Source organism: Nothoprocta perdicaria, unplaced genomic scaffold, assembly GCF_003342845.1.
Source record: "Nothoprocta perdicaria isolate Ctin4 unplaced genomic scaffold, notPer1 scaffold_261, whole genome shotgun sequence".
Classification (NCBI taxonomy): domain Eukaryota; kingdom Metazoa; phylum Chordata; class Aves; order Tinamiformes; family Tinamidae; genus Nothoprocta; species Nothoprocta perdicaria.
The window spans coordinates 413,824-432,493 of NW_020455490.1; the positions used below are offsets into that span (position 1 = coordinate 413,824).

Sequence of the window (18,670 nt, forward strand, 5' to 3'; positions counted from 1 at the left end):
GAGAAGGAGACTCCACAGCCTCCCTGGGCAGCCTGTGCCAGGGCTCTGGCATCCCCTCTGTTAAGAAAGTTAAGATTTCACAAACTCTAAATACATTGATAGGGGAAGAAGAAAAAAAAAAAAATTTTTTAAGGATCACAAATGTCCAATTACTGATTTTCAGTACTACAAGTAACGCCCCCCCCATGGGTGCTGCAGTGTTACCTGACCGCCCTGAAGGGCCCCCTTGCCCCGCGCGCGCCTCTGCCAGCCTCACCTCCACGCAGGGCATCCTTCCCGAGAAGTTGGCCGCCGTGTAGCCGAAGGTGACGTTCGCGATGAACTTGAGGCCGCGCTGGCGAGCCTCGAGCATGCGCGTCACGGCCCTGTCGTGCCGGTAGGCCCGCATGGACTGCTTCACCATGACCCGCGTCTTCAGGATCTCCTCCAGCATGCTCGGCAGCACCCCCTTCCTTACCGAGGGCTGCCAAAGGGWGAAAACAGCGGTGAGAGACCCACCTAGGCACTTAAGAACAGAGGCAAACCTAGAGCTGCCAGATAAGCGCTGATAAGAGCATAAATTAATTAGCAAGGTGCCCAGGGCATCAAGGTTCTGGCTCGTCACACAAATATTAAAAGCAACCAGGAATCCAGACAAAGCTCTTAAGAACAGCGTAATTTTGGTTGTTGTTTTAATCAGCCCTGCCAATGTAATATGTCTAGATAACTGCATTAATTACAATGGCACTTTAGCATTTAACATGATTAATTCTTCACATGTTAAATACCAGAGAAATATTATCTCTTAAAAATTCTGCCAGTGTTCTTTACCTGAAGTTTTTGTTTTACATTAAATATACATATGCTAGAGAGTGGCTAATTACTCCCAAGAGCTCCAGGCCATGTTTATTATTTCATTACAGATCAGCCAGCAGTTCTCCTAACATAAAAAAGGGAGTTTCCTCTCCCAGCCCATGGCCCTTTTCCTAGGAAAGCAGCTGCAGAACAATGAAGTGTTACGCTCACAGAATTACCGTTTGATCCCCAAACTGGGCAAGTAAAACACAGCTCAATTTTAGATCAAACGAGTCCTTGGTAGAAGGGAAAGCAGGAAGATGACGTTTTACTTCCCGAACTGCCCCCAGTCCAGGGCTCTGAACAGTGTCAACAAACACGGGGAATCGGGAGAGTGACGCTGCCCCTGCAGGCCCTTTGGTCTGTCCTGGCACAGGGAAACAGCCTCATCCTCACCTTGACGAAGGCCACCCCGCTGGGCGACACCGTGATGTCCTGCCTGATCTGGTAGAGCAAGTCGGGGGGCACTCGGAGGGACGTGCAGCCGAACTTGAACTCGTCGTATCTAGTAAGGAAAGGGAGGCAACGGGGAGAGGATTCATTCGCTTACAGACTCACCACAGGCTTACACAGCAAAAGCATCTGCTCACCCTGGAATACTGAAAACGCCAACAAGAAGGGTATCAAAATTACTATCTCCAGGAGAAATAACTGATCATCACTTATGATTTCTTTGCTCTGTGCGAAATGCTCCAGTGACACATGGGTAGAACCAGCGGTAAGTAAATTACCTGTTCTGCATTACTGATCACTGGCAAGCGTGGAGCTAGTGACGCAGCGCGCGGCCCTTCCATATCCCAGCACGGAAACTGGGCACCTCCACTCACCAACCCGCTACATGGGGTCTCGTGCCACACGTGCAGAATATCAAGTCAAAGGCTTGAAAATCTGAAGGTGACACCTATCAATCCTTGCAGTAGCGTCCAATTTTCCACGTATTGTTTATAAATGTAATTATAATGAGCAGTGAGAGTTTTGTTCTTTTTTTTCAATTTAAAAAATACCATTATGCCCAGGAAGATGTGCTATAAAGATTAATTCACTTTAGTTTTTCATTTTGAATAGAGTGAACCAAAATGCCTAGAAGGAAATAATCCATTTATTAACAAATGGTAGAATAATGCTAGTCCAGCTTGGAAAACAGTAGTGACTTTATACAACTTCTACCTTAGTATGAAGCAGCATTAAAAATTAATGTCACTTTAGTGATGGAAGAAGCGTGCCCTTATCCAAGACACACACAAAGCACAGGCCCACAGAGCTCAGCTTTTGAAGAGAACATGGCATCCCTAATTGTGTATTGGAAAATATACATATTAACATATATAGATGTGAGTGTGTACGTATCACATCTTTAGTATCTATTTTCTAACAACAAAAAACCCCACTATTTATCTATGTTGTTTCCATTGTCAGCTGAGGGTTGAGCATCTGCAGCTGAGATCCTCAAGTCTCTACAGAATCAAAGTTTGCAAGAAGAAGAAAACTCACTCACTTCCCCAGGTTTTCAACGTGTCCCAGGCAGGTCGAGAAGCAGTAGTTGTAGGCGATCACGATCGAAGGGTATAAGGACTGGAAATCCAGCACCAGAACAGCGTTGCTGTAAAACCGGGATTCGGGCTCCATGATGAGGGGAATGCACTGGGGGCTCCTCATCTGAGCTCGCTGCTGGATACTGGGCGTCACGGGAATGAAGTTCATTGGCTTGGCGATTCGCAGCATCATCGACTCCACGCGATACTGCAAAGCACAGTGCGGATACTGTCATCCCAGCTACCATTTAAAAACACAGCATCAATGCTGGTGTGTTAAAACTGAGGGAATATGCACTGTATTTCCTGAATTTGAAGCTCGAAGGACTAATCTTCCCAAATATATACATACAGCCGTTCCCTTACTTTGAATGGGTGCTCTCCATCACATACAACAGAACCGGTCCTCATCTTTCTGCCTCATTTAGCCCAAATTATTGAAAAACTAGTACTTCTGATTTGTATCTACGTGTAAAATAAATATGCAGGTCAGTATATAATGTGCACCAAGACATATTGCTACGCTATAGCCCGTGAATGAGTATTTGGTGAACCAAGATTTTGCATTTCATCACTTTCCAAATGAATTTGCACTGTTTTTTTTTTTTTTTTGTTAACATTTAAGAAAACAGGAACAGAGGACTCACAAGTGACCTAAGTTACTAATTGTGCCCTCAAGGTTTTGGTCAGGGGGGCACAGAGCTGCTCGGGGAGAAACGCTGAGTAACAGCTAAATATTTCTTCCCTAGTTTTGGGCAACATCCAGTTCTTGACCGTGCGACTAAGACTCCAAGGGGCTACGAGTACCCCGTGTTGCACTGGCTTAGGCTGCTCCGGAGGGGCATCCCAAGGCAGCTCTGTCAGGACAGGTAACTGAGGTAATCACCCGGGTAATTAGGAAATCATAATAGAAAAGTTGCCTTGAAAAAAATAAATGGAAAATACAACAAAAGGAAAAGGAAAGACCAGAAAACCAGATAAAATATCTGAAAAAAAAACCCAGATAAAATATCTGAAACCTTCTCAGTGCTATTCCGTCTTAATATCTGTATCAGGAAAGGAGAGCAGGAACCCTTCAAAAACGCGGGGATCGTTCCTCCGAGCGCAAACACGCTCCAGCCGAGGCGGGTGCGAGCGGCTGCAGCTGCCGCTCCGTTGGTGTTCAGAGGTTTCACGGGAAGCAGAACGTGGGGACACCCCAGGGAAAAGAGGGGTCAGGCGGGAGATGCTCCGGCTGCGCCCTCCCGCCATTTGCTGGAATGACCGAACACAGGGCATTCCATTATTTCTGACTGATATACTTCTAAGATAATTTACTCAAGCCATTATTGCTGCTTTTGGATTGTCCAACCTTATTCACATTTCAATGTCGTGTTATGCAGTGCTGTCCCACACACACTGACTAAAAATACACTGAAGGACAAAATCATTTTTACAGACTATTTTGGCTTGGCGTAAGGAAAACAAAATCTTACCTGGGAGCCTCTTGTTAACACATGCAAGAACTGAATGCCAAAAAGCCTGGCCATTTCACTTGTTCTGCCAATCAAATCCAGTGTTTCTAACAACTGGAGATTCCCACGGACCCGGCTAATATAATGATCAACCATCTTCCACCTGTGAAAGCAAACGTCTAGCTATAAACCGTGCTGCTCTTTCTCCTAGAAAAATATACTTTTAGGACAGCTTCTAACAGACCAGCAAATGTAATTTCTCTTAGGACATTTTCATTCGATTCTTTCAAAAATGAGACATACATAAACACACACTTGCACAGACTCTAAGACAGATACAAAATGTCACACGCTATATACTACAGGTTTGCCTTACTGCCCTAAAGGACTAGTAAAACCAAATCTAGAGTTTCTCTTCATCTGATTAAATGTTTCTTTAACTGAGCGGATTTTTGTGGAAGCAATCTTCCATACTAAAAAAAGCAGAATGTAAATTCATAATCTCAGCACTAAATTACATTTCCATCCCTGCAGAAGTATTTAAGTTTTAAATAAATTATGGTTGTATGAGATGATCAGTAGCCTCACAGTACCATGAACTGTTCATATCACACAATACCAAAATGTTCTAAGGAAGACTAAGGCATGATACACGCTGGGTGTGTGTACGTAAGGGTAAGGTCTTGTATATTGTTTTGTACTTTGTTGTGTATATTGTTACTTAAAGCTTAACTTCGTTGCAGGGTAGGAAATAAAATAGAAACTAACACTTCATTAGAAGCCCTTCAGATGAATTATGTACAAAATATTGACCTTACAGAACTCAAAATAATACTGCTATTCAAACACTTTGATATTGTAACTCAAAATTGATTTGTGCCTGTGTAGTTTAAATGGAAAACGCGACGAATTATATAATGTTGAGGGTGTAACTATGCAACAGAGTACAGCAGAACAGATAAGCTCATCTAAACTGCTGCATCCAGCCTGCTTCGATGCCCAAGCTAAATTATTTCTATCTTGATGTTAGCCTGCATAGATTCAATGTTAAGAATGTTGCCTTAAAAAAAACACAACCCTCTTCAGAATGGATCAATAGTTCATTACCTGTAGACATCGGTCTTGTTATCAAACCAATCAGACAGAACTCGAAAAGTAAACAAGGGAAAGCGCTGATGAAGAACATGAAAGCCCACATTTTCAAAGGTATAGTTCATTAGATCCACCTGGGAAATAAAAAACAAAGGATGTGGTAAAAATCTGTAATATTTTTCACAGTCAAAGAAAGCTATATTTAAAAAAAAACTAATTTACACTTTTTTAAAGGTGTGTGTATATCTATCTATATTATATATAAAGTTGTAAGTCCCTAACTATTTGCAGGCAAGGAAAGAAGCTCCATCAGCAGCTGCCAAGAGTACATGGAGTTAAGCAAGGAGCTGCTCCTTCACTGTGCTGTGGGGGGTCTGAACACCGGAGCAGGGTGCTCGGAGAGGCGGCCGGGGCTCCCATCCTTGGAGCTCCTCAAAACCCACGTGGACACGTCCTGGGCAACCTGCTCCGGCTGGTCCTGCGTGGACCAGGGCATCTGCAGGGGCTGCTTTGTGACGGGCTGTCACAACCAGGTCGGAATTTGGTCAGAACAAAGTTTGTTAAGACTGAACCGGTTAAAGATAAAATGTAAGGTCCTTTTATTATTGGTACGTTTTATTATTAAGCTGTAAGGTGAGCAGTGAGGAGGTCTGACAGCTTAAAACAAGTTCAAACACTTTATTAGCAAAAGCAGCGTCCTAGCTGGCTTGCTAAACAGGTAAGCTGTTCTAAAAACCAACACAGAAGTCAAAGGGACTGCTATTAAGAAACATTCCTGAAAGACAGGTGCTTTGGTATTCTACATTTTAGTGATACATAATATTCATGTCTCACAAAGTAGCAGACAGCTCTGGGAAGTAATAATTCATTAATAAAGAACAGAACCTACTTAAGTTACATGAAAACATCAACAAAAAGTTTACAACAATTAAAGAAAAAACAGCCGGAACATTAAATTGTTTTAAAACTTTACCTCATTTCTCATCATTCTCCAAATATTTAGGACAATTCTCCCGACAATATTTATTTCACTCATTGTGTCTGACCCGTACTCATCAAGCTCAGCTGCAAATCTGTTCTCTTTCTTATCATCTAAAGACATTAAAAGAGAATATATTTAGGCAAGTTACAGGACAGTCAAAATCAGGTGAAGCAAGCGAGAATTTGAGCTCTCTAGAAAAAGGGGAAAACCAGAGGCTATTTCTGACTGCACAAGATGAGTTATTTGCCAGTCCCTATGGCATCTCTGATCAAAGCTGCCCCCCGTTTTACCCTTCCTGCATGTTCCCTTGAGGAAAACTCTCCCTCTGGTTTCACTGCTGCCCGTGGCTCTGTATTCCCACGGGGAACACACTGGTCAAGCGATGCTCAACGGTCCCTGAGAGGAGGCAGCCGGCACCGCAGCGCGTTAACACACAGCGGGGAAACGGGGGGAAAGGAGCGATCTCTGCCCCACAGGGCTCCGGGTTTTACTGGTGATGATCTTAACACAATCCGAGCCAAGTCACGGGGGAGACAATTCAGCGGCTCCTCTACTGTGCACGCACCGCAGTGGGAACAGGCTGAGACACGGGCGGCACAAAGGAAGCGAGCAGGAAACGGGCAGGAAGAAACGCACAGGCAGGAGCGGCAGCCTGATCCTTTCTGCAGATGCTGGGGACTAAAGTGCAGCAAAGCAGCAGACCCTCTTCAGCCTTTTCTTGCTGTGCTTTGGATCACTACAACAGCACAAGAGAAGACAGACTTTTTGCTGCATGTTTCTTAAAACTGTGCTTATTTTTTCTTTACGTGAATCTATGGCTTTGGACTCCTTTCCTGTGTTTACACTGGTGATTTTGAAGTGCACAGTACAGTTTAAAAATTAGTATCAAAAAAATCCCAGGTGTTCCTGCATATGTCCCTATATAGGTATATAGGGATATATACCTACTCTTGATGACAAAAGTGGAAATTCTCTGGAATTCAAGCAAGGCTGCTATAAAAGCAGCATAACTCAGAACAGCATCTTTATTTGGATCTTTCAAATGTGTGCCATTTTGAAACACAGTTGAAAAAAAAACCACTACTCCTTATTGACTGGCCTTATCGATAAACCACAGAGCCATGACAAAATTTAGCAGGCCTTTCATACACTTTATCAAAACGCCTGCCATCTTCCACATTGTTTCAGATTTTTAAGCAGAAAAAAAATCCTCTCTCCAAGCATGAATGGAGAAGAATCCCCAAAACAGCAAGTTTTTCTTCCGCTCATTTTATATGCTTGATCTCCTGCAAAAATGAGGAGCTTCATTTTCTTTTTCCTTTTTTTTTTTTTTTTTTTTTCCCTCCCTTTTTTTTTTTCCTAGCAGCAGCAAAAATCAGCCTATTTCTTTCACATCCAGTTATTTTCACCAGTGTCACCCTGGCTCTCCTGTCTGGGAGATTCCCCACACTTCTTCAGTCTGCTCCACGTGTTGCTGGTGCAGACAGACCCTTCAGCGCACGGCGGCCGTGGGAGAGCCCTGCTGCCCCGGCGAGCGCACGGCTCTTGCCCAGCACTGCTGCTTCTGTAGCTTCTTCACTGCAACTGATGCAGAACGCACGTCCGAGGCCTCTTCGGAAGCAGAAGGTGCTGAGTAACAGAACTGGAGATTCCTCCCATCTTTCTGGTGTGTGAGATGAAATTAAAAGGAAAGTGTCCTCTGTCCCTCTGCATCCTCTCTTTCCTGCTCCCTGCCTCTGAGTTGCGATGCAAAGGGGACACGGGAGGCCACAGGGCACACACACGGGCACGGCACGCGCTTCCCTCGTGCTGTGTCCTAAGGACTTAGCAATAGCTCACTTCTAAATGGCAGAGGCTGCATCAGGCTCAGCCAATAAAGCAAAACCACAGAGAAGTCCCGCTTTCCTTTGCTAGGCTGAAATCACAGGAAAAGGAAGGAAAAGTACCTTCCATCTTGATTTCAATAGAAGGAAAGAGCTTGAAGGAGCAGGAGTTTCCTTTCCTGAAAATACAGCATGTGAAGAAGGGAGGGAAATATGAAGCGCTGGGTTTAGAAAAGCGAGAGGAACCATGGACAAGGAGGCCACAAAGCAACAGAGAACACAACACCTCTGTGTTTATGGTCACACACTTATGGCACGGCACTTTGGGAAGGATCTCATCAGTGTGAACATCTCCGTACCTTTCCCCTGCTGTTCAGCCAAAAAAGAGCAGTTACTCACCTTACAGTGACACTAGTTCTTGGGAATATGTTATGCATTCCACTTCTGGGTGTATATCTACCACCTGGCACAAGAACCTGTGTATCATGAATACCATGGGGGGACCATGCCTATGTTCTACATGCCCTCTTAAACTTCGTAGCCACAGAAATTAAGGATTATAATCCTCCATTTTTTCACTAAAACTGAACCCGACTTGCATTGGCCTCCATATTTGTACAGAACATAGGGACACTGCCATAAAATTATGAAAGTACGTGAGAGGGGGGTGACTTTCTGCTGATTCTGCATCAACTAACACAGCTGCCCTGCAAGTCAAGAGCTGGGACTCAAGAGCCTTGGAAATGAGAGCAGAAAGGCATTAGCTACCTATCCTGAACTTGAGAGATTATCTGCTGAGTCACACTTCTTCAGTAGGGCAGTTCCCTTTTGTGATCTTCACAGGCACAGGAAACCATTCAGTATAATGCTGACCATTCCTCTAAACAGTGTCTTCATCTCAAGACGATGCCCAGTGGCACTGCACTGCAGCCAGGGCACCAACTCCAGCTGAGCCATCAAGGGGATTATGGGACAAAGGTCTCACAAGTAGTTATTCTTCCCACAGAACAAATTTGGGATCTTTGGCTGAAGAGGGAAACTTTGACCTTGGCTGGACAATCCATAATTAAACTCTAACATCCTCTTGCTTTTATGAGATAAGCATTTAAAATTTCACTGACACCGTTCAAATGAAGATTTATTTTTCACATGTTTTCTTGTCCCTGAGTGCTGCTTTGGATGGTATCTATTACAGCCTTTTGAAATAGGTTACAGGTATCAGAGGTATCAAAAGATTTTGAAAGTATCAAAAAATTGAACAAATATTACAACCTCAAGAAAGGAGTAAGTAAATCAACACAATGTTCAAGTCATGAAGCTAAAGATCCTGCCACTGCTCTAGATCAATCTAAAACTTTATTTTCAAACCTTGAAGTTACCAAAAATAATGAATGAATAAAGAATTTAATGCACTTTCTGAAAATACTTCTACTCTAACTTGAGAGGTATTTTCAAAATTATTAATAAGAGTTAGCAGAAGACCAAGAAGTTGTAAAACTTAATAAAGAGCTGCAACAAGATGGAATCCCTCCCAGATCATAGTCATATCCACCTTTTCTAAAACACCATGCTCTCCTAGCCAGCCAGACAGGATGCAAACATAAAAGAAGCTCTACTGGGTCAGCTCCCAAAGATGCACACAGCGCCCATCATGTTCTGTCCACGTGCAAAACACGATGCCTCAGAGATACGGGAACATGTATTTATAACCTCTCGAGACCTTCCCAGCACCTAACCATCTGCAGCTTCCTGGGACAGATATTGTACATCCCATACTTAGAAATTCCCAATGTTTTCATCTTCCCAGAGTTTACCTCCTCTTGAAGCCATGTTGCCTTTAAGCACAAGCTCAAAAATTCAATAAGCCAGGGACGAAAGATAAACTCTGGTTCTGAGTCTGCTGCTTGCTAGTTTAACTGGACACCTTCTGGTTCTTGTATTGGAAAAGACCAGGAATGATCAACCTCTACATCCCTTTGTGCTCCTCAAGTTTTTGTAGGCCCCTATCTTCCTTTCTCAGTTTTATCACTTCTAGAATCCTACCCGATTTAGTCACTAATTCCTAATTTAGTCATTAATTCCTAATTTAACAATTGCTTTTTTAGTCAGTTTTATTGAACACCAGTTAAAGTCTTCAATAGGACCATCACAGGCAAGCACTTCTTGTACCATGGCTGTGTAGTTTCTGTACAGATTTTCAAGAAGATAGCTCTGCACTTTGTATCAAAGCCATGTAGACTCTGCTCAAGTGCACTGTATTTATACAGCACATCACTAGTTCTTCAGAATTATCACTTCTATTAATTTGCTAAGTACACACATCAGCTTGCCATTCTCCTCGATAACTTTTCTCAAATTTGCAAGGAAAAACACAACTGGAGAAAAGCATTCAACAGTCTCGTTAGGAATGCTTCTCTCTACCACCAGAGCAGTTATTTAGGCAAAGTTTTATTACAGAGTTGCTGTCCAGGATGAACATTGCTCAGGAACGTTTTTATGACCTCATATCTCTGTCATAGAAACTGTCTATCACGATTATGGCAGGTACCTTGAATAACTTATCTGCACACAGCTGAAGCCAAGGAGATGGAAGAGGAGGCTACGTAGCAGAAAATCGTAACTTTCTGTAATTTCTTCTATGGAATTACAATTAGAACTAACACCAAAAATACAAAATGCAGAGGAAACAGGATTGTTGTCAGCAACAGTAACAAAACAGCACTGGGGAGAAGTTTCAGCAGCTCTGCTTAAGCTTTCTGCTTTGTGAAGCTGGCATGCAAGATGATGGCCTGGAAGAAATACAGAGCTATCCACTCAAAATGAACCTAGATTCATGGATACTGGACACACCTAGAAGTGGAATACACAAGGGATTCTGATTTTCAGAAAACAGTGAAAACTAGTACCACACGTTTTTTTTTTTTTTTTTTGTAATTATACTTGTAACGATGTAACAGCAAAAGTAGATTTCCATACCAAAGATTATCCTGCATTTATGTTAACTGACTTGCATATTTCAAGTCATTTCTATTGGAAGTGAGCTGAAGCCCTATGCAGCAACTCACCTGGCACACGAGAAATCATCTGGCATAAATCAACGTTCAGTGCTGCAGCCCTCTGTAAGAGATAACCCCAAGAATGCATCTGGACTTCGTAGCCTAGCAAAATGTCTGGGTCATATCTGGAGATGGGGGAAAAAGGAAAATGAGCTTCATATTATTTAAGAGAACATTTTTCATGAGCAGAGCATAAATGGGATTTCATTCTAGTCATGGTGATTTTAACAAAAAATAAATAAATAAATAAATAAATAAAAAAAAAAAGAGGCCACAGTGGGTTTCTTTGAAAGCAGCATCTGGTCCTGGAGACAATATTTAAAACACAGACAATCCTTCTATAAACATGCAGGATTTTCTATAATATACAACTGAAATAATCTTTAGAAAGAGTATTTTCACTGGAAAAGCAATCTTTTTTTTAATATATAGATAGATATTTCCATCTTTAGAAATAAAGAACACTACAGGATCTAATTGGCTTTCAGATATGCTATACAGATCACATTTACAACCAGATAAGGTTTGCACATGACAGGTTTGCAGTAAAATACAGTCTAATAACCTCAATCCTGGCTTTATTTTTTTCTTGTAAAACAGAAAAGTTCACCTGTGAGGAAAGTGTTTCCTTGCTTTTACTGTGGCTGCCTGAGCAACAGCCCCATGAGAAAAGATGCAATTTGCTACCAGGATAATTGAATGTTTTGCAAACTCCAGTGCCATGCACGACACGCATTACAATGCCGTTTGCAGCAAACACAGGGCACTTTGGTCCTAATGGCAACTCTTCACGTTGAGAAAGTTAAAACTCCCAGCTGAGCAATCTGTCAACACTGACACACGGGGCAAGGCAACCATAATCACCAGTTCTATTTATATCCCTCTAGTTCTAAGATAAATATCTTCTTTCTGCAAGATGAACAAGAAGAGCTCATTTTATGCTGTACCCTCATGCCAGGTGGCAAATTTAGTCGGCTCAAGTATTAGACACAGAAAAGGCAGAGTTTTCTGACACAGTGACTACGCTTCCAACTCAGGCCTCAGAAGGACAAGGTGACTTTGAAGTCAAGGCTCAAGCAGGAGCTGGCTCAGAGGAGCCTGAATCACCCACCCTTGGAGCAGGCCCTATTGGAACAGAAAGTCATGGCCTGGGAAGCAGGTCACTTGTAGGATAAGAATAAGAAATAAGAAAAGAATAAGAAAATAAGAATTTTCTTGGCCAAAGCAACACTGTGTTTCTATTATTCTTACACTGCAAAAGAAAGGTTGCTTCCCTGGAAAGGGTATCTGCATCTTCCAGTGCAGCTCAAGTCTGGCGGCCGTGAGTCGCGGCAGCAGCTGAATAACCCAAGGGCCGCCCTCAGGAGGAGGACAACAGCCTGAGGGCCCCGGGCCGCAGACTGCGCCCAAGCCTGCAACAAGGCTCCTAGTCCTTGAGTCCGGGGAAGGCGAGGGTGTCACCTTATGGGCAAGACTGCTGTGCCTTTGGCATCCTTACACAGATCAAAAAATGCCACCAGTTGCTGACTGTTCATGTCAAGTGATGGTTCTTTGCTTCTGCACACAGCAAACTGGTCAGGAGTGAGGGAAAGAGCATTACACATTTCTCAACTCAACTCTACCCACAGCAAGCAGCACAAAAGCAGCTACCAGGAACTTCTTAAGAGCAAATGAACAAAGCCAGCCTGCCGTTCCTTGCAGCAACAGAACCACAATGTCAAAAAGAGTTATCACCACTTGCTGCTCTGGAGAATACAAAATGACTGGCAATTAAGGCTCAAAAATTATGAATAGTCTCCATCTAAGCTTTGAAATAAAAAAGGAATTATGTAATGGTTTAAATAGTCATAAAATAAACTTGAAAAATGAACACTTTTTCACATTACTTCTTGCAACGAGACTATTTTGGTACAAGCGTATCGCAAAATGTTACTGATTATTCAAAGGGCGTTACAGAAACAGTTGTTCACGTTCATATTTGAAAACTGGTTTCCTATTGTGCAAAATGGAGAATACTTGCAGATTTTATGCAGAGCAAGACATTATGCAGACGCTTCCATGACAGATGGGGACTTGAATGAGAAACTCGTCACTAACGGCTTACATGGTACAGAGAATTGTGCCCATTATGCCACGGGCGCCTTTGCTCTTCTAAGTCATCACCAAAGAGACTCCCTCATACTCCTGGAAGCCGCAAGTTGCCTGAAGTCCATCAGCAACTACCATCTGTGGTTTCGGTTGCTTTATACATATAGATATATATGTATACATATGCATATATGTAATGTATATATTTTTTTTCTTGCGGAAGAGAGGCATAACCCACCCCACTTTCTACTTAATGAAATTTCAGTAGTCTACCATATTATTCTTGTAAATATTCCTGCTTCGAAACCAAAGTTTAGTCACTTCTCAAAATAATCTTGAGTTAATCTTTTTATTTACTCTTAAGCTAATGGATAAGAATGACCTCTATAGTACCTGCATTTAATTTTAAGTCTTTTTCTCTGGTCTGCTTCAGATGGGAAGAAGTTCTGTAAGTCAGACATAGACATAAAAAATTCTATTTTTTTATGATGCTTTCAGATGCACAACTTATTCTGAGAATTAACTGATAAGCTTAACTCAAATTACATAACAATTCTTATGTAAGCCTACATTTGGGTTTAAAGTTTATAACTCAAAAGATGGAAAAAATGACTGTGCTAGTTCTGAATCCTGCTTTTACAGGTCATATAAGGACTACCTATAATGGCAAGTTATTGAATCACACATCATCACTTTACAGTGCATTACTTGCTCTGCTTTTCCTTCCCAACTAGACCCTAAATGTACATTAAAGGGAAGGGTTTCATTTCAACTAATTTCCATATGTTTTAGCCCCTTCTGTGGAAGGAGATGTTATTCTTTCTGTTTGATATGAAGGGAGATCAGGGTTTATATATCAGGTTTGATATAGATGGAGATCAGGATGTCTAAGAATACGCCTGTTCTTAGACATAGACAGTGAAATGTAGATGCCTGAGCTTCATTCAGACAACATTTATTAACTACTCTGAAAGTTAAGGCAGTCTGCAGTGTATGGCCCGTAACTCCTCTGTAAACACAGTTCCTTAGTTTCTGTGATTCAGTTTTCCATTTTGCAAACTTGGATCCAAGTGGATCCTTCTGAAGACATGGATCGTTATTCATCACAAACACCACCACCACCTGAGCTGCTCAGATCCTGCAGGAGGTTACACATGTATGTGCTTTGCCATGGGTATGTACTTTGTGTACCTATATTCATTCAAAATGTTTGGGCAAAAAAGAGTAGAATTAGTATTAACAATTTTAATTTTTAATACTTATTTCCCACCTTAACTGATTAATTATATAAGCAAACGATATTTTTAGTAAAATGTTTGCATGCACGTAGAATTAAAAACAAATTATATTATGTACAAGTAGAATACCTTTCTATCAAACATCTGCAATAATTGGGCCCCAAGATTAACAGACCTACTGGGTTTCTTAAACACACCATGAAGCACAACTGTTTCCTGCTTCTCATTTCCTTTCACACCAACTTTGCCTTGATTTCTGCAGCAGAAATGTCCTCTCCTCCAGCATGACCCCATCTACCAGGCCGCACAAACCAGCCAGCAGGTCATCTCTTATATGCTATTAGAGAAAATGAGATGCCTGGAGCTAAAAGATGACATCAGAACAGACAGACAGATAGTCCAAGGTTTAACTGGGGTAAGGAGAGCTCTGCCCAGGTCTTTCTCCTTCTCTTCCATCAGGTGGTGGGAAGATACCATGTGCAATGGGCTCACAAAGACAGGCTGGGAGCTAACAAGAGTACAAGCCTTGTATTTTTCATCCTTACTAACTCTATAACAAAGTATACTATCTGACTGGTCTTCACCATCAGTTAAGCCATTTATTAAAATAAATTATGATGAGACCAGCTTTTATATCTGCAAGAAACTAGCACAGAGTAAGACAGATATTCAAAAGCTGCCGGCGAGGAGACTAGGAGGACAGGATGAGAGGCGGGCCTGCCAGCACAGAGTGCTCTTTTGTTAAAAGGATGGGCACTGATACTGCTTTGCATGCTGCTGCCTGTCTCTCTGCAAAGATCAAGAGCAGCATTTATAGTGGCAGGATTTAAAGGCAGCAGCATTAAAAGACGACAGCATTAGCATTCAACTCCTACATGCTGCAGAGAGAAGAAATGTGATTATTTTCCTTTCTAGCTAAGTTGTATGTGCCGTTACACCACCTCCTCTTTCTTGCTTGATCAGAAAGATTTCACTTTGTGAATGAACACTGAGCACTAAAGCTCACAATAAAGCCTTCCCTTCTATTATGGGTCTGCTTTTCCTGATTGCTATTTCTCCTTCAGCTAAAATTAAGAGAAATCGAGGGAAAAAAATAGGCTAGACCTACGATGCAGATAAAAGCAGTAACTGTGCAAGAGAGCAGAACACTTGGTGACTCAAGTACATATGTGAAATCTCTGGAAACATTTTTGCCAGTTTTCTTCTGGACCAAAGAAATACATGAAGTTGATACAAGACATAAAGTAGACAGTTCTACAGAAAAACTCCTCAGCAGATCATTCTAGCCTGAGAAAAGAAGGTTAGATTAAGACATCTCTATTATAAATGGGAAATGTTTCTAGAGCATTTACAGAGGAACAAATACAGTACAGTGTATATAGTAATATAACAATTCAGTTAATGTCATGCTTTAAAAGATAAACTTTATACAACATATTTAAATATCAAGTATTTAAAAATAATTTACTTGCAAATGATTTATGCCCAAAACCTCTAAGGAAAATCTTATTATACCTTCACACTGTGGTGTTATACTACTACCAGAAACTACTTTCATGGGGACAAAGAGCAGTGGGTGGCCGGTGAGTCTCCTGCAGCAGTGAATCCTACCAGCTTTGTGCAGCCCGTTCTGTTCCCTAAACCTGTGTGTGTCACATGGGGACCTCTACTGCACACGGGGACCGTGCAATCCCACATGAATTCCCCAAATCCCCTCTGCTGCTTGAACAGGATCAGCTTTTTGCTCATATCTGGTGGTATTTGCACATACTGAAGAGGGGTAGAATTTGCCCTAAAACTGAAGAGGCGGCCCAGACATTTAATTTCTCTTTCATGGGAATCCACTGCTCCATCAGGCTTGGGTAACTTTAGTTTTCCTGCTCCTTTTGAATCTCCAAGACAAATGCTTTTCTGTAGCTGCCTTCCCTTCCTCCTCCTCCCCCAAGAGCCAGCTTTCCTGCTCTCTGCTGACTGGCTGGTGGAGCTACGTGCACGTGTTTGCCAAGATTCTGCCTTTATGTTCAAACAGGAAGGTAGTTCTGTTTTATTTTGTTTTCCAGCTTTTCTGCAGCTCACCAACTCCTCCTGATAAAGTGGGGGTCTGTTCAGGGACCTAAAGACTTCTGGCAGCAGGACAGTTCTGTATCAAGAAAAACCACCTCTCCTCTGTGGCAACTCTGAAGAGTTTATGGTTTCTGCACTTGGCTCTCCGTGCTTGTAGTTCATCCTCGCTGGCTGATGTTAAGGAGGATGTTTTTTCCAGCTGATTTATGTGAGTTTTGAGCTCAAGTCCTATTTCCTGTTTACAGCCAAGCGGATTGCTCAGCAAAGGGAAAATTGGACTTGTGTAGTGAAGCACTGTCTCAAACTCCAAGACAGCTGTTCATGTACTACGGAAAACCTTAATAATTGTGTTTTACTTTGTTCCAAATCCATGCTGTTTACTCTTTGGTTCCTCTGAGAATTCAACTCTTCCTTGCCTCTTCCAAACTGACCTCAAGAGGGAATTCCAAAATGCCTTTAAACTACAGTTGCTTTCTTTTGCATCTGCCTCTACACATGTTGCTACCCACATTCGTGAGTGCTCCCATTTCACAGGGGAATCACTCTAACAATTCCCTAGGAATAAAGGTGCTTGTAGCTCTTGCTATTTCTTCAAATCCAATAGTTTTCAACATAAATGAAATCACAGATGGTGATCTGAAACATCAAGGTTTTCTGCTGTTCTGCAGACCTCAAAATGACTTATTTTCATTTGTCACTTGCTTCAGGATCCAAGTAATTGTTGACAATGTCTATTAATTTCAAGAACTTTACTACTTTACAGACATCTAGGAAACCATGTGGTTTCTCATCATGGTCATTCAGATTTAGCACTGTCCGGGCAACTTCACAGTGCAGGTGTAACTGAATTCAACCTCAGCTCATCACTTCCATGGAACTTTTTGGAGCAATACTACTATTCCAGGGAAGAGGAACTCACTAAGATGGAAAAGAGTAACCAAGTTCACTAGGAAAGCTCTGATTTGAAAAGCTCTTTTCATTGATACAGGTACAGCCCATGAATAAAACACTAGAAAGCATTAAAGTCTATTGATTTAGGCACTGACTACTCTACTTTCCTTCAACATCTGTGCTCCTCAGTATCAACCAGTATAAATGATTATTTGTGTAGCTACCCTGGATCATTTCTTCAAGGGCAATACACTTGCAGATATCTGACTGAAAAGAGACTGCTGAGCTAAGAATCTCACACCAAATTAAAAGCGATACATTTCCCAAGAAACATCTTCTCCTCTTCTCACCTACATGCTGGGAACAAAGGTCTTCTCTAACACGCTCCTCCAGCGTTCACAACTATTGAGAAAACGCGACAGAAACAAGCACGTCTTGATTGTTCTGTCAGAACACAATGGAAGCAAAAGCCTAGACAGATAAACAAAATGTTGCAACTTCAAACCATTAATATATTCTGTCAGTAAAAACTGGGCCAGGTGCTAAGAGAATGACTAGAAATCAAAACTGATACAAGATATCTTCAGCTGGACTATATGAAGCAGTTTCCCACAGCTGATACACTCTCTGCTCAGTGTACCAGGCTGAAGATGTCTGTTCCTGGTGTTGACAAAAGATTGAACCCTTCTGTCATTCACCCTGCAAGGCATCTGCAATCACACTCTTCTCCCCTTTTTGGAAGAGGCCAAAAGCACTGACCAAAAGCAAGCTGTGGTCACGCTGACCATGCTGTGAGGTCCCAAGAACCTGTTATCCTCCAACATGATGCAGGTATCAATATACAAGACACCAATATAGGCCACTACTGACAATGTGGTTTTGAGCATTGTTCCATGGACTTGAATAATAATACTTCTTAAATATGCCTGATTCTTTTCCTTCTCTAGGATAGATCCTCTATCTAGAGGATGCTTTCCTTCTACTAGATAGATCCTCTATCTAGAGGATGCTAGATCCTCTATCTAGATCTAGAGGATGCTAGATCCTCTAGCATCTACTTTGGACCTACTGGAACAATTAGAGTACCTAGCTTATGCTCAAGAACATAGATAGGAACAGCCACATCTCCCTCCTGACACCTCAATGTTAGAAACAACAACAGAGCTTTATTTTAGAAAGAACTCCTGATGCTGAAAGCTTTCATGAAAGTTCCTTGTTTACTCTGGGAAATATGAAGCACAGGAAACACAGAACAGCTTTCATTTAATCCAGAGAAAAATATTCCTCTCTTTGCCCTAACCTATATAAAATAAGGTGGAAAAAAAGCTGCAAACTCCAGATGTGGTCCAAGTTTTGAAAATACATTTGCAGAGAGTCCACCTGCAGTCTGATCCCTTAAGTGATATTCCACAGATGGGAGAGGGAAGTAGACTAGGAAAAGTAGTAGCAATTCTTGTCCCAGTAAACAGATCAGATCTGTTATCTTCTAGGAAAAAAAGCTGCCTAACTGAATCTTTGAAGGTAACGTTGAGTCCGAAAGACACACTAGCAGCTGCTGAAGGGGAACATCCCTTACAAGGAGACTTGTGAGGCAGCAGCCCGGTGGTTGGCACATT

The 18,670-nt window shown here is 41.9% G+C and overlaps 1 protein-coding gene across 1 annotated transcript in view; it reads right to left on the reverse strand.

The window, feature by feature from the left end:
* The window catches only part of REV3L (REV3 like, DNA directed polymerase zeta catalytic subunit), an 87,677-nt gene that overhangs the window by 9,076 nt on the left and 59,931 nt on the right, over positions 1 to 18,670 (reverse strand). Inside the window, exons 19-25 of the mRNA XM_026040706.1 lie at positions 10,783 to 10,898; positions 5,886 to 6,004; positions 4,928 to 5,046; positions 3,842 to 3,983; positions 2,330 to 2,574; positions 1,231 to 1,339; positions 257 to 463 (exon numbers count right to left, since the gene is read on the reverse strand). Coding sequence (XP_025896491.1) covers positions 257 to 463; positions 1,231 to 1,339; positions 2,330 to 2,574; positions 3,842 to 3,983; positions 4,928 to 5,046; positions 5,886 to 6,004; positions 10,783 to 10,898 — 1,057 coding nt within the window. The remainder of the gene's footprint in view (positions 1 to 256; positions 464 to 1,230; positions 1,340 to 2,329; positions 2,575 to 3,841; positions 3,984 to 4,927; positions 5,047 to 5,885; positions 6,005 to 10,782; positions 10,899 to 18,670) is intronic.